The following is a 16,179-nucleotide window of genomic DNA, read 5'->3' as shown; positions in this document are numbered from 1 at the left end:
AGACCGGCTCAGCGCCGCCCGAAGCCCAGGCAGGTGCGCGCGGCCGATGCTCCTCGCGGGTTCCGCAAGCTGCTCCCCTGAACCCGCCGCCTGTGCCCGACCGGCGACACCGCTCAGGTAGGTCCACGAGGGGCGGGTCGTGTCAAACCGATTGAGCTGAGCAACTCCAACCCTGATGTGTAATGTCAGGTTTAAGACTGTCATTTCTCCAAATTAGTAGAAATACAACGCATACACGCCCGGGGTAGCGCTGGGTCTGGCCGCGGCGAGGTGGTCACCGCGCTGTTCCGCGGCCCGCCGGCCTTCCGCCCCAGTGGACTGTCGGGGTCAGGGGTGTCTGGCTTCCTCTCCGCTTCGGTTCGCCTCGCTGGGGCCAGAATGGCCGAGCCGGACACTGGGGACAGGGCCAGCTTGGGTCGCTCGCTCCGGACGCCTCGACGGGGCGGCGCTGCTCTGGTGCTCAGGCCCGGAAGGGGTGCCCCCCGCGGGGCTCCTGGTCGTGCTTTGCGACCCCTCGGCCCCACAACAGCCGTGTAAGGACTGTCGCCTGAAAAGAATGAATCGGTCCTTGGCCTTTGCCCTCATCGTGGCATGTCGGGCCACCGATCCTTGTGAGGACCCGAAGCAGCTGTCACCCCAGAAACAACTGCAGACCCTTCGGACTCAGCACCCCACTCGGAGGGCGTCGTGCACTCGCCGAAGCCGGTGCCGGGTACAAACCCAGCTGGGTGGGCCCACAGGAGGGAGGGAGACCGCCGCTTAGCAGGTGCTGACGGGAGATTCACAGTGGGTGTGGGGTGGGGAGCAGAGGGTGGCCCCCGGGCACTGCGGGGCGCAGTTGCTGTTGGTTCGGGCAGTGAGCGCTGCTGCGGGTTAGGGCGCAGGGGTAGCGGGGTGGGCTGAGGGGTAGTCAGGTCCCCCCGCGCATCCCAGCCCAGGCCGCAAAAATGCACGCGCCCAAATCACAGCGCTTGCTTTGCGGCCTCCGAGGTGATTGGCACCGCCACGCACCCTCAGCCCGCCTTTCTTCCCACCTGAAACCCAGCCAGCTCAGCGCCCCGCGGCCAGCACCCTGGGCTCAGCTGCGTCTCGGGCCCTGACCTGCAAGCTTTCAGCTGTTCTGTTCTTCTCACTCTTCCACCATCCATTACCTGAGCAGCAGCAGCAGCAGCTGTGACCTTCCCAGCAGCGCGCGTTCTTTTGCCGCTTCTGCCCCGGCCCCGTGGATGCCCCGGCCCCGTGGATCTCCCGGCCCCGCGGTAACAGCCCAGCCCTCCCTCCAGCCGCCGCCCGCGGCCCTGACATGGACGCCTCCCTTCCATTTCCTTCCTGCCCATGGACTCCCGCGGCGCTGCTCCCGCTGCACCCTCTGCCTGGCACAGTCTGGCCCCGATCTTTAAGGTTCTTGGCGCCTTACTCCATCGGTTCTTGCTCAAATGCCTTTGGTCAAGGAGGGCTTTCTAAATTTCGTGCTGGATTCCATTACACTGCTCACTCTTCCCAGCGCCACCTGAAGTTCCCACGGGTTGCTTCGGTCTGCTGCTTCTTGGTGAGGGCTGTGACCTTGCCTGTCTCGCCTGTCACATTCCTAGCGCTAAAAGAGATGCTTTCGTGGTGACGGCGGCGGAGAGGACAGGATGAGGCTAAGGCGTGTAGACGCGGTAGAAGTGAAGGCCTGTGGGACAGGTGACAGGCAGCGGAGGCAAAGAGGAGGGGCTGCAGCCTGGCTTTGCTCCCCTGGGCCTCGGGGCAGGTCACTGTGCGGGGCAGCGTTTCCCCACCTTCTCTCTGGCTTGCTGGGCGACGGAGAAAACCTGAGCCCTGAGTGGCAGGGACAGGAGAGAGTGGCCACAGGAACCGGCCCCGCTGTATCTCCCGCTCCACCTGCCTTCACGCTCTTGCTGTGCCCACGATGCTTCTCTAAAGCCGTCTGACCCCCAGGAAACCCAGGCCACTTCGGGCAGCTGCAAAGGGTGATTCTGTGGTGGCCACCACCATCTGCTGCTAGTGGGTGATCGATCATCTGAGCCACCCAACATAGGGCCTGCCACCAACAGACCAGACTCTTTTTTTGGAAATGGCTTAAGAGTCTTGAATGTCACATTTGGTACTTAGAAGGAATTTATCCCGAAGCGAAACTAGTTCTGTGCCATTTTCACTGAAGCTCATAAGGTACTTGAGTTTCCTGGGAAATGCTGACAATGCTCATGGCACCTCAGTTGTAAAGTGGCTGCAAGTTCTTCTAAGGAAAATGTTGACCCAAGAGCCTTCCGATGACAGCAGAAGGCAGGCGAGGGCTGGCACAGCAGGTGTGCTCAGTCTCTCCTCTGGGAGGAGCCGGAAAAGAATAGATACAAACGCCAAGGCCACCAGGGACTTAGCTGCTGAGTGTGGGTGACTGCTGCTCCTGGGGTCAGGGAGGTGGCGGCCGGCGGTGGGGCATGGCCTGCTCACAAGGCTCTTTCCAGGTGCTGCCATGTCCCACGGGCTGGTCCTGTACTGCCTGGCTGGGCTGCTGCTCAGCTGCCTGCTCTTCCAGAGGACGGAGGCCAAACTGGCAGGGGGCCCCATGGCCCGTCAGCCCTTCTGGGCACCCCCAGGGCCCCGCCGCAACCAGTGTCCACCCAACCACGTAGTGGCTAATGCTTCCCTGTCCCTGCCTAGCCGTCACCGCCTCTTCCTGACCTATCGCCACTGCCGCAACTTCCCCATCTTGCTAGAGCCGTCAGGCTGTGCCGGGGACATCTTCCTGCTCCTGGCCATCAAGTCGCAGCCTGGCCACATGAAGCAGCGTGCAGCCATCCGCAGCACATGGGGCCGGGCTAGGGGCCAGGCTAGTGGCCGGCAGCTGAAGCTGGTGTTTCTCCTAGGGGTGGCAAGGCCTGCAACCCCCACCCAGCTGCTGGCCTATGAGAGTCAAGAGTTTGATGACATCCTACAGTGGGACTTCGCTGAGGACTTCTTCAATCTGACGCTCAAGGAGCTGCACCTGCAGCGCTGGGTGGCAGCTGCCTGTCCCCAGGCCCGCTTCATGCTAAAAGGAGATGACGATGTCTTTGTCCATGTCTCCAATGTGCTGGCGTTCCTGGAAGACCTGGACCCAGCGCAGGACCTCCTGGTGGGAGACGTCATCCGCCAGGCTCTGCCTAACAGGAACACCAAGGTCAAATACTTCATCCCCCTCTCCATGTACAGGGCCCGCCACTACCCGCCCTATGTTGGGGGTGGGGGGTATGTCGTGTCTAGAGCCGCCATGCAGCACCTCCGGGCAGTCATGGAAGAGGCCGAGCTCTTCCCCATTGATGACGTCTTCGTGGGTATGTGCCTGAGGAAGCTGGGGCTGAGTCCCACGCACCATGCTGGCTTGAAGACATTGGGAATACAGCGGCCCTTACACCACCTGGACCCGTCTCTTCAGAGGGCTCCTCCTGGTGCACCACCTCAGTCCCCTGGAGATGTGGACCATGTGGGCACTGGCAACAGATGAGGGGCTCAAGTGTGCAGCTGTCCCCTTGTCTCAGCTCCGGCAGGGTGCTGGGCGGGTGGGCTAAGTGCAACCTTTCCTGACTTTATGAGAAACGGAGGACCTTGAAACTCAACCCATGGTGGAAATGCTGGCTGGGTTTTTGTAGCCCCCTCCCAAACTTTTCTAACTTTGATTAAAAACACTGAAACCTGGCTAACTTGTACCAGCATGTGTTGAATGGGGCCAAAGCACAGCTGCCAGAACCCCCGGGGGGACTACTGGAGCCCCTTGGGGCTCTGCCAGTCTGGGGGGGAGGGAGTGAATGAAGGTGGGAGGCTGCACGGGCCCCCAGGAGACACACATTTTTTTTTTAAATTCAAAAAAATTATTCTCATTCAGATACAATAGAGAAACTGGAAAGGACGCGAGCCGTGCGTGTGGGATTAAGTCCTGCTGAGAGAAGCAGGAAACGCTGTGGATTCAGTCCCTTAGAATAATGGATTTGGCTCCTTGGCCTGAGCTCTGCTTACAGGGCAGTGGGGCCAGGTCACAGAAGGTATTAGAAACACAAAGAAATCTTACAAACAGGACAGGCTCCCCTCTCTCCCCAAAACTCACATCCCTATGGAGAGAGCAAATACTAAATCCTATTTGAAAGGTCAATAAGATTGGAAACTGAAGTTAAAACAGCTACTGAACTTGTGGGCATGACAAAAAAGGGACCCCTCTGGCCAGGCTGCCCTGCGTGGGAGGTGAAAAGGTTGTAGGTGAGGCAACTGTACTGGGAGGAGTTAAAAAGGGCGTGCCCCGGAGGAGAATCAGGTCCAGCAAAGGGAGGAGTAACGCCTGTGGCCTGGTTGGGCCAGGGCAGGGCCGGCCTCCCCTTCTCCTGGCAGAGAAAGCTGTGCCAAGCCCAGGCTGAGCGGCAGGCATGGGCAGTGGCTCAGGCCCTTAATCCTCACGCAGGTAGGCCTCCTCTGACTTGGCCCTCCCGTCTTCCTCCTGTGTTTTCTGACGGAGCTCTTCTGTCTGCACCTCCGCCAGCTTGGTCTCTGCTTTCTGGGACAGCTGGCGCACCTCCTGCACTTGCGATTTCACCAGCTGAATGTGGTTCCTGGCGGTCGCAGATGCCTGATCTGCTCCTGCAAAAAGACGGGACAACTAAGCTGAGCAGGCACAGGGTAGGTGCGAAGGGACACATGGAAAGCCTGGGGACTCATGGTTGTCGTCTGAGCCCCTCTTGGAGCTACTTTCCCATCCCTCCCTGCTGGCCTTCTCTCTGCAGAGCAGAGAATCTTCTACCTCCACATTCGGGTCTTCGTTTTATTCTTTGTCAATATCCCAGCATTTTTTTCCCAGCTATGAGCAGCTATCGCTATAATTATTAAATGCAATTCCAACAACCATTTTTATAGCTACACAGCTCTTAATATAGATGTTCTATGAATTTAAATTTTTAATTTTTAACTACATATGTACATGTCTTTTTGAAATGTTAGTGAGAGATCACTAATAAAATTGTCAAAGGTTTCTTTCCTCACCCTAACTAATCTTCAGATATAACCTCTGTTGGAAGTTTAAAAGGCATCCTTTTTCTTTTAAAATGTGACCACATACATATGGAATGCTTAGAAAAATATTTACTATAAATTTACATATATATTGAAAGTATTTTGCAATTTTGATTTTAAATGTTTTTGAGCTCTATCATTCCTTTTACCTGCTGCTAGTGTATTTCATCATATTGATTTGCATATAATTCATCTATAGATGTGGGCGATCTTATTGCATTACTGAGAACCTTCAGAATAAAGCTGAGAGGTTGGAGCATAGCAGGCATCCATCTCTTATTTCTGACCCTGATGAAAATACTTCTCGTATTTCACTATTAAGTAGGATTACTTAACCTTTATCATGTTAAAGAAATTCTATTTATAATAGTACTTAGATTTACATCATAAATGGGTGCTACATGTCACTGAAGGCTTTTGGGGGCATATATTGATTTGATTACATGGGTGGTTTTTGTTCTTTAATCTACTGTAGGCAGATAATTCAAGGAATTGTTTTTTTCCAATGTTGAATTATCATTGTATTTTGAGGGTAAATGACTATTTGATATACTTCTGTATTTATAAGGGATCCTGAACTACAGTTTTTTGTTTTGGTGCTGGCCTAGTCCGGCCTGGGATCAGGCCGAGGCTGACTTTATACAATTACGGTATTACATCAGGAGGCTTATCCTCATCTTCTCTGCCAACTTCTCATAATGAGGCAATTATGTTTCTTAAAGATTTGATAAAACTCTCCCACAAAACAGCTTGGGCCTAGTGTTCACTTTTGGGGCACAGAATCTTTGAATACTATTTCAACTTTTATGGTTTTATGGTTATTGGTCTTTTCTGGATTCTTCTTGGGTCAATTTGGGATTCTCATAAAGATCGTAATATCTGTAATAGCCCTTTCCGATGTTATTGTAGCTCTCTAAAAAGTCGTGCTTGCCAAATCTTATTTTTTCATTCTTTTCAAGGAACCAAATTTTGCTCTTTTGACTATTTTTAATCTTCTTCTACCTTTTATTTATTCTATACTGTCTGGATTTATTTTGCTCTTTTTCTCAGTTACTGGGTTAAAAGTATTTTCAGTACTTGGTATAGTGAGCATTACCTATTATTCATGGCTGCTGTTCTTTGTATTTATGACACATACCTTTAAAAATATCAATTTCTCTTAAAAGTTACTTTGTCTACAACTCCCTGGGTCTGCTATATAGTACCTTTGTCATCACAGTTCTAAATATTTTAAAATTTCCATTTTGATTTTTGGTAGGGAAGCGGCGTGAGGGAATTTGCCTGAGTCTCTGTCACCGGCACATTATCAAATTTTGTACATGTTCTATTTGTGTCTGAAAAGAATATTTTTGGGGGGGAGCGAGCAAATTTTATTTTCAGTATATATATATTAGGTTAAACGTTGAAAAATCATTCCGTTCCAACCGTTTATAGCTTTAATTTTTTTGGTCTTGACCAGTGAGTCTCTGAAATGTGTATAAAGTTTAATTTCCCCTTCTATTAGTTTTTGCCTTACTAGGTACAAATTTCCTATCTTCTTGATGAATTGTTCTGTACCTTTTAATGCTTTTGCCTTGAATCCTTTTGATTCTGACATTGCTAGGCCAGCTTTTAGGGGGAGCTTTTTGTTAATGGTTCAGTTTTTATTTTTATAATTTCCAACCTTCCTGTACCATTTTCTTTTCGGGGTGCTTCTGTAAACAGTTTCAGCTAGAATTTTTTTTAACACACTCTAAAAGTATCAATAGTAAATTTAATATATTCTCATTGTGATTACTGTTTGAACTTGTTCCTCTATTTTACTTTGCATTTTCTAACAGGGTTTATGTTCTGTTAAATCTTTCCTGCCTGGGACGTGGTTCCATAGTGTAGTGGTTGCACGTCTGCTTTACACGCAGAAGGTCCTGGGTCCATGGTCCATGGTCTATGGCCATGCCACCCTGAACAAGCCTGATGTCTGATCTCGGGAGCTAAGCAGGGTCGGGCCTGGTGAGTACTTGGATGGGAGACCAGCAGGGAAGACCAGGTGCTGCAGGTGTAGATAATGAGAAGTCAACCTTTCCTGCCGTCTTTGTCCCCTCCCTCCATTCCTTTTGTAGCTGTCTCACGACGTCTAGTGCTAAGCCAGCGTCTCCTCCCACCGTACGGAGGGCTGAGCACGCTTTCGCTTCTTTCTCGAACTGATTTGATTATTTAAAAATTGGTTTAATACTGAACTTCTGACAAATTTTACTAAATTTTGTTCATTCTTCTTGTATCTCAGTTGCTTCTTTCTAATTTTTCTTCACAGAGTGGTTTTTCCAGAAAGCAAATGTGTTTGGTAAACCCTGAGTCTTTATATGTCTTAAAATATCTTTCATTCTCACATTTTAACACTTGGCTAGATATAAAATTCTCTGTTATTAGATTTATCACCTTGCATCTGGGGTTGCTGATAAGACTGATGTCTGATTATACTTCCTTTGTAGATATATCTAATTTTTCTTAGTTTTTAGGATTTTTCTATGTATATTTTACATTCTGAATCTTTTTGGCCATGATTGAAAAAAATTCTGTTCAGACCCTTCGTGAGCCCTTTCAACCAGTTCTGGGAAATGTCTTATTTTTTCAGATAATGCTCACACTTACGCTCCCTCTTTTCTGCTGCTAGATCTGAGCCCGCCTAGGGGAGTGGTGACGGTTACCCGGGGACGTTCCTGCTGCAGCACCTCAAGCCACCTCCCTGCTCACAGCACCTGGAAGCCCTGCTCCCACCTCCGGTGCCGCGGCTGTTAATGCTGCCTGCACACCACGACAGTCCCATTCGCCAGGGCAGGCCTCTTTTTAGAATCTCCCGTTGCTTAGGTTTTAGTTAACTAAAAATTCTTTTTTGTTTTTACTTAAAAAAACATCTCTTGTATGCTTTTTAAGCTTTGGTGCTTAAGTCCCAAGTCTAATACCCTGAAATCAGAAAACAAAAGTGTTTTTAACATACCAGTTTCTTAGTAAGAGCTGATCCTAGGCTATAATTTCTGTGAGCTACCTTGTTTGGGATCAGTCAGGTTAAGACGTTAAACTAGTTTTCCTCAAAATACATTTACTTAAAAAACCATTTTTGCCCAAGCCCACTGGATGGATAATGATGTTCAACAAGCACCATGGGGACAGCGTAACCGCATCTGCGGCTCTGGAGCACCGAGACGCAGACGGTGGAGCCTGGCCACTGGGAGCAAAGGCTTCAGAATCTGATCTACCTGGCTACTAAGTCCCAGTTTGGCTGCTTGCTTCTTGTGCCACAGCATCCTGGGTGAATTACTTAGACCCTCTGTCCCCCAGTTTCTTCACCTGTAAAGTAGGAATGTTAATAATAGGTCCTACTTTAAGGGAACTATGGAAGGTTAAAATAAAAGTTCCTGAAATAGACAAATACAGCTACTCATAAATTATCTGGGTTATAAGAAAATAAAATGCTTAAAATTTGGTGGCAATCACATTTTCCAATTGGTTGTAGTTTTATCATTTTATTATTTTTCATTTTCTAGATTTTGACAACCTGGCTTCTAATGGCCAATAAGGGCATTATTTTTCCTATTGTGCAAACAAAATGCTGGTTAATATATTATAAATGGGGATCTTTTCTCACTAGGTTAGAGCCACACTGGGCTGCAGACCACCTAACCCAAATCCCTCCTTTCACAGCCAGTGGAAACTCAAGTGGCGCCCCCCAGTGAAAACCTGAACCTACCAGTGTGGTAGGCAGCTTCTGCTGCCATCTCTGAGAGACCAACCGCAGTCATCCACGTGGTTTCCAATCTCAAGTACTCCTGCTGTTTTGAAGTCATCTGTAAATGAAACAAAGTGCGTCAGACAACAGGAAGAGGTTAATAAGCACATTTAAATGGATTATTCAAAATGGTAGATTTAGAGAAGTTACTGGTTGGACACCTTAATCAACACTAGACATCACAATGAGGCAGAAGCACTAACACAGAAATGCCTAATAACTTTTGCTTACCTCAACTCTGGCTCCTATGATCACCTGCCACACTTCATCTTCCTCCTGTGAATTCATTTTCCCAAGTAAACTTGTATATTGCCGGTACAGAGAAATTAAGGTATAGACAGCCTACAAATACAGAATACACGAGTCTGAGTAAAATAAATGAGGCATAACAGGTAGGATTAGTGAGTCTTATACCTCAACGAGATAAAGTCCTATCACAGCAAACCGGCTCTTCAGCCGTCTGCGTCACTGACGCTGCACTACTGTATGCAGGACATTATTCCACGACAGTATCTCCATTCGTCAACTTTTGTGTGTGAAATTCAGACATAGAAAGGGAATACAATGCAGAGGGGAACTCAGAAGGCTGAGAAACGAGCTGCTGAAAAAGGTAAAATAAACAGAGGAGACTGTTAAATGATTTTGATTATCCACATACTCTATTAGCTCAGATCAGTGGTCTTCGAACTGCCTCAGAGAGAAGCCCCTGGTGCCACACACCCCTTGCCCCCACCATGCCGCTGCTGGGACACTTTGGACCCTTTCACCCCTAACTGAACCGGATCAGCTTGGTTCCCCTATCTGATAAACTGGGCTGCTATATTTAAGATTCTTCTTTTAAAAAGCATTCCTGGTAAAGGTCTAAAAATGAGTGATTTAGGTAAGAACTCAGCCAACTTTTTAAATAAAGAATAAATATTTTAGGCTTTGTAACCCATATAGTCTCTGTTGCAATTATTAAGCTCATGAAAGTAGTCATAGGCAATACATAAACAAGCGAGCAGGCATCAGACTGGACTCAGTCTGTGAGCCACAGCTTGCTAGCCACTGGTCTAGATGACCAAGACTTAACAAGACACTTACCTTCGTATATTCAGTGATTGCTTCAACCAGTGCATATGTGGTCTGAGAGAGAAAGGTTGAGGTGCTGTCTGTTACCAGAGACACGGCCCTCTTCATTAATGCATCATTACTAAGAGAATGAGGCTCTGATTTCTGAAAGACAAAAATGTTTTCACTCAACTTCTAAAGCTGGGGCTGAGAACATCATCACAGACAGCCAAGTGAAACACATAATTCTCATGCTGCAACTGCGCTGTGCTTCTTTGTGTCAGCTGTTTCTTTATAGGCTTTATTTTGGCTATTTAAGACCAAAAATGAAAATAATTCCAGAGTATGCTTTTTACCCACTTTTATTCTTTAGTCTCTTTATATAAAAGGCTAGTAATTATAACGAGTTTCATGAAGTCATGATTCATTCATTACCATTAGATGCGTGGAATGTAAAGATAAGATATATTCTCCACCCGCAAAGATTTCAGACAGGGAGGGGGAGAGGCTGGGGCTTACAGAGACCGTGAAAAGTTAATGCAGTCAAGTACCACGAGAGCTGTGGCCGATGCCTGTATAGGCTACAACACGAGCCCACGTAGGGAGCAATCACTTCTGTGCTGAATGAGAACGGCTTAGAAAAGCCTTTATAGAGTTGAGGATTAAGCTGAATCTTAGCAAGTAAATGGTGGATGGGGGAGGGCAATTCTGAGAAGAATCAGCAAATATGGTCTTCATGGTGGTGGGAACTCTACACTCTGACCTCAGCTATTATATTAAAAAAAACCCACTATAACTATGATTCTGCCTTTTTCTTCCTCGGCAAAGCATTTACTGTATCAGAACTAACAAAGAAACCAATCCCTCTATCATCTAGTGTCGTTTTTGCTCTTTAGAGTATAAATATGCAGAGTCACTGCTTGTTGAAAGCAGCTGTCAAGAAATACCTTTGATACATGAGCAAATCAAGAATTTTATTTACCATATTTATATTTCATTCAATCAAATATTTATTCATTATATACTGTGCACTGAGGGGCTAGAAAGGAAAGAACATTAGCTCTGATTATGAGAAGCTAATTTTGACATGTTCTGATAACTTACGTCTTCCTAAGGCCCTACGTTTTGCAGTTCCTCACAACGGTCCAGGTAGTTACCACTTCTTTTTCACCGATGAGGAAACGGAAGCTCCTAGTAGTTGTGTAACTTTACCAAAAAGCCACACGTCTAGAACTCAAACTAAATCTTCTCACTCCACGGTTCTAATATGCACTGACGCAGGACAGTGCCAAATGGATTATCAGGAAATATCAAAATATACGCCACTATGTGATTGGAAAGGGAGCTCGCTGGCCAGGGACTAGGACAAGTTTTAAAGAGAGGTGAGATTTGGGTCTGAGGACAACTAGGATTAGAACGGCCAGACATCTGGGTCAGAAGAAACGCAGATGTTGCGTGCGGGGGATGTTCGGGAATCTAGACTGGGTGGAGCGGGTGGCACGAGGAGATGTGACTAGCTAGGGACTGGAGTGCAGGGACAGCTATTTGGATTTTCGTTCTGTCACAGAATGGAGAGCCACTGCAGGTTCTGAAGAACAGGACTGCTTGCTGTTGCTGCAGGAGAATCGCTAGAGGCTCCTGTCACGTGGCCCAGAACTGAGGTAAATGGGGCTTAAGAACAGTATATGAACTGAGAAAGGACAAACTCAAAAAATATTTTGGAGGAAGAAAACCATCCTAATTGTGCCTAAAAATGGGCCTGGTGTTCCAGCAAGGGCTTTAGGGTTAAAGATTCATCAGTGAGCAGAGACGAGGGTTGAAGCGAGACGTGAAAAGGCGAGCGAGCGCTCATGACTGACCCTCAGATGCTGAAAATACTGGTGATAAATGGAATTAATCTTGTTGGTGTGATAAAGTATCAGGAATATATACCAAAAAGGGGTGTGTTGGTTTCCTGTTTAGTTCTTCCCAATAAAGCATATAACCAGTGGTTTTTAAAAATGGATTCCCTCCAAAATAAATAAAAATAAATAAATAAATTACCTCTTCAGATCAACTCTCTACTTGACAGTTCTACAGAGATGTCTACTAAACACCTCGGCCTGTCATTTCCAGAACTGAACTCTTGTTTTCCTCCTTTCAAATTTTTCCTACTCCTCTCCATCCCAGTAAATGGCAACTCCATTCTTTCAGTTGCTTAGGCCTTTTTAAAGCACTGGAATGGAGGTTATATACTCCATATCAAATGTATCGGCGACTCCTGCTGACCACATTTGGCCCACTTCTCCTCCCCTCCACTGCTGCCCACCTAGTCCAAGCTCATTGTCTTCTCGCGCCTGGATTCCTGTTGGTCTTCCTAGTTCCACAGAGCAAACCTTTAAAAAGTTATGTTGGCAGATGACACAATACTATATGTAGAAAATCCTAAAGACTCTACAAAAAAAACTAACAGAATTAATGACTTCAGTAAAGTAGCAGGATGCAGAATCAATACAGAGAAATCCGTTGCGTTTCTATACACCAAAAATGATCAGAAGAAGAAATTAAGAAAATAGACCCATTTACAATTGCATCAAAAAGTATAAGATACCTAAGAATAAATTTAACCAAAGAGATGAAAGACCTATACTCTGAAAACTATAAGACATTGAAGAAACCAAACAAGATACAAATAAATGGAAGGATATACTGTGCTCATGGTTTGGTAGGGTTAATATTGTCAAAATGTCCTTACTACCTTAAGTAGTATACAGATTCAATGTAATCCCTATTAAAGTACCGATGGCATTCTTCTTAGAACAACTAATCCTAAAATTTATATGGAACCACAAAAGACCCCAAATAGACAAATCTTAACAAAATATGTAGGCATCACACTCACTGGTATCAAACTATACTATAAAGCTACAATAATCAAAATAGTATGGTACTGACAGAAAAAGATATATAAATCAAATACTATATGATCTCACTTATATGTGGTGTCTAAAAAAGCAAAATAAATGAATAAACAAAACAAAAACAGACCCAGACCTTGAGAACAAGCTGATGGTTGCCAAACAGGAGTCGGTAGGGAGGATGGAAATAAAAAATAAATGCCGAGGGGCACACAGCCAGTGAGAAACCTCTATTTTCAAAATCGGTTTAACGAAATTACCTCTATTATTGAAATTGACATTGTTTATGCAGAATCCACAAGTTATTATTTGATAAGGCTTAAAATTTGATTTTATCATATTTAAGAGAACGAGTATGGAAATATTTTTTCATTTATTGAATTTTTTAGATTTCTTTAAAATGTTCCTACTTTACATTTTTAAATCTTCAGGAATAGGATCCAGTCAATTAAACAAATATACTTCTTTGCATAACTGAAGAAACAGAAGTATGTGGATGTCATTTTCCAATCAGGTTGCTAAAGAACTCTCTATAATACATGTATTTCTTCTAGCCTGACACAAAAGTCTCAAATACAAACAATGAATATTGTATTGCCATTCATTAAAAGTCCATATTTTTTGAAAGAAAAAAAGTTATGTCAGATCATAATAATCTTATGTTAAAATCCTCTATGGCTTCCTTTTCAGGATCGAATCCAAAGTTTTACAATGACTCACAAAGTACAGAACACACAATCTGATCCTCGGCTACTCTCTGGCCTCATCTATTACGCTCTCTGTTCCTAATCCCACTCCAGCAACGTTAACCTCCCTGCTGTTTATCGCACACATCATGCATACCGCTGCTTCCAGGCCTTTGCACTTGAAAGTTCCTTCTGCCTGGCAAGCTCTTCCCAAAAATATTACCATGCCTCACTCTCTCAGGTCATTCTAACCTCTACTTAAATATCACTTTATCAGCGTGGCCCTCCTTGACCACCCTATCTAAAACAAAACAGCTCCATCCCGGCACTTCCTATTCACTTACCCTGTTGTCTCCATAACTTATCATCACCTGGTATTTTATATTTGTCGATTTTCTCCCTGAGAGTGGAACTTGGTTTTGCTCTAATATTCTCGGTATATAGTACACAAAAAATGTCAATAACCAATGTTACCCTAAAAAGCTTAATTAAAAAAGTCAACAAATTGTTGATATACTCTTCTCTCTTCCCTCATTATACAATTTGACCAACTTGACGCACTGTTTCTACCAAAAGAGGCAATAAAGATGAGATTAATGTTTGTTCAGTCCTGAAAAGATGCTAGTACAGTAGAAAATATACCATCATGGGTGGAGGTAGCGAGGGAAGCATTGGGTAAAACTATGAGAGCTTGATGATTCATTGCCCACTTGAGACTCAAAGAGGGTATACTACAGAAGACCTAATAAACACCGAGTGACACGACAGTACTTTACCTGTGCAATAGGAATCGCACACAGGGTTACGCCAAATCCAACTGCCACCGTTTTGTGCCATGGTCGTATCAGTTCTGAGAAACGGCGCTTCTTGAAGTTAGCCGCCACAGGTACACACTGTCTGTACCTAGATGTAGAGGTTGAATTTAATAAGGCACAACCACCAATCTGTAAAAGTCTCTTCGACTTATTTGCAGGGGTTGGAAACTCAAACCGGGGCTACGCAGGAACCTAGGACTGGCCTTCCAGAGGAAAGGGCTCCGTGGGGAGCGTGGTGGACCGCAAAACCTTGGGCTCGCTAAAGAGACAACCGCTACCGAGCTCCCGCGAACCGCTGCCGCGCGGGAATGCTGGCCGCGAGGTTTCGGAGTTTAACAGGTACCAGGCATGGACGTTTAAGGGACGGTCTCAAAGCTTTAAAAAGCCTGATGCCAAAAAAAAAAAACGCTTCTGCAGGCAGGATTTAGCTCTGGACTCAGGCAAGGTTCTCTGATAGTCCCCGCCCGCCATCTGCAGCCCGCAGAAGCCGCTAGGAGACGGACTAGCTCTTGGGGCCCCTCCTGCCCTCAGGGGAAACCTCCTCTACCGATCCGCCGCCTGCCCGGGCCTCTCCCCCAACTCGCCCCTAAGGACTCCGACGAGCCAGCGGGAGCTCGTCGACTCAAGGAGACAGCCGGAGTTTGGGGGAAGTCGCTGTTATTTCTGGAATAAGAGAAAAGCCGTGAATCCCGGGCCCGGCCGAGGGGGCGGGGACCTCTGGCCCGGGCAGAGGCGGGACGTCCTCAGACTTCGGAGAGGAGAGGGACGCCGCGGCCCGCACGACAGAGGAAGGAAGCGCGCGCCAGCAAGGCCAGCGCCGCGGTCCCGGCTACCGCACTCTCTGCGTGGCCTCCCCGCCTCCCGCCCAGCCCTCCTACACGGCCGCAGCCCTACCTGAACAAGGACGCTACGCCCCGCGACAGCCAACTCCTCAGAGACGCCATCCCGGGGCGGGAGGACGCCTCGCGTACACACCGGAAGTGACGTCACTTCGTAAGCCGGAGGGGGGGTGCAGCCTCCGCCGAAGAGGGCCTGGCTCCATGACCACGCCCCTGGCCGAGGGAGCAGCCAGGATTGGACAGTTGGGGAAGGAGGGGGCGGGGCTTAGAGTAACGGCTCTAACGGCCGCGCCCGGTGTCCAACCGCCGGGGCGTCCGCGCGGGGCACGGCCGGCCCTGGGTCCGAGGGGGTGGAGTGGGCGCAGCAAAGTCGGCCGTCGTGACCGGTGGTTGGACTGGGGCCCGGGTCGGGGCCGCGCCTCGAGAAGCGGCCCAGGCCCTGGCGTGAGGAGGATGGGAGGGGCGGGGAGCCGGGCCGGGGCGCTGTCACTTCAGCACCAGGAAGTAAGTGGTCCAGCCAGCCAGCAGCAACGCCCCGATGAGCACCGTGTAGCTAAGGAGCACGAAGGCCAGCAGCTCCCGCAGCAGCTGCAGCACGTGGATGGTGGACGAGGCTGGCATCGCCTTGCGCGGGAAGCCCGGGGACCTGCGGGGCGGGGCACCCGAGAGACCCTGAGTGCAAAAAGAGGTCCTTTCCTGCCCATGCCCAACCTCCATTGAATACTGAACAAGCGCTGCTGAGCCAGACACTTTTCTAGACAGTGTGGATAACACGCGGGACCCCGGCCCTCTAAAGAGTAAACACAGTTTCCTGAGGCTAAAGAAGCCCAAAGTGCTGATTTTCTCCATAACAACCATCTGGATGCTCTCTTTGCATTTACACTATAGAATTCTTTTAACTCCAAAATTCCTCATTCTAGGGCCCCCACTCTGGGTCTGGGCTCGGAGGAGAGAAGCCTGGCCGTTCCCAGCGCCAGCTGCTGCGTTCGTCTTCATCCCCAGCCCTCTCCTCCCATCTACCTCCTGCATTTTTAATGCTGTGTGTGCTGCTAATGGGCTGGTGGAGTAAAGCTTTCTTTCTCCATCTCTCGA

The 16,179-nt window shown here is 47.7% G+C and overlaps 2 protein-coding genes and 1 long non-coding RNA gene across 4 annotated transcripts; 2 read left to right on the top strand and 1 right to left on the bottom strand.

The window, feature by feature from the left end:
* Positions 1-242: 242 nt before the first annotated feature.
* B3GNT4 (UDP-GlcNAc:betaGal beta-1,3-N-acetylglucosaminyltransferase 4) lies at positions 243-3,678 on the top strand. Its single transcript, XM_025045486.1, has 2 exons — positions 243-712; positions 1,166-3,678. The coding sequence occupies exon 2, from the start codon at positions 2,477-2,479 to the stop codon at positions 3,485-3,487; it is 1,011 nt and encodes a 336-aa protein (XP_024901254.1). The 5' UTR covers positions 243-712; positions 1,166-2,476; the 3' UTR covers positions 3,488-3,678.
* A 267-nt stretch (positions 3,679-3,945) lies between these two features.
* Positions 3,946-15,258, bottom strand: DIABLO (diablo IAP-binding mitochondrial protein). Its single transcript, XM_006910005.3, has 6 exons — positions 15,143-15,258; positions 14,210-14,336; positions 9,884-10,015; positions 9,032-9,142; positions 8,762-8,858; positions 3,946-4,608 (listed from the first exon to the last, which is right to left on the bottom strand). Exons 1-6 carry the CDS (start codon positions 15,190-15,192, stop codon positions 4,418-4,420), a joined length of 708 nt encoding a protein of 235 aa, XP_006910067.1. The 5' UTR covers positions 15,193-15,258; the 3' UTR covers positions 3,946-4,417.
* Positions 4,530-8,496, top strand: LOC112478357. Of its 2 annotated transcripts, XR_003045794.1 has the most exons (3): positions 4,530-4,647; positions 6,858-7,026; positions 7,688-8,496. It is a non-coding gene; the product is annotated as an uncharacterized LOC112478357 (long non-coding RNA). The 2 variants fall into 2 exon arrangements; XR_003045793.1 differs by having other exon boundaries at positions 6,858-8,496.
* Positions 15,259-16,179: the final 921 nt, after the last annotated feature.

The sequence above is a fragment of the Pteropus alecto genome, unplaced genomic scaffold (assembly GCF_000325575.1).
Source record: "Pteropus alecto unplaced genomic scaffold, ASM32557v1 scaffold213, whole genome shotgun sequence".
In the NCBI taxonomy this organism is placed as follows: Eukaryota; Metazoa; Chordata; class Mammalia; order Chiroptera; family Pteropodidae; genus Pteropus; species Pteropus alecto.
Note: the sequence above shows the minus strand (reverse complement) of the source record. Positions and strands in the feature narration are given on the sequence as shown.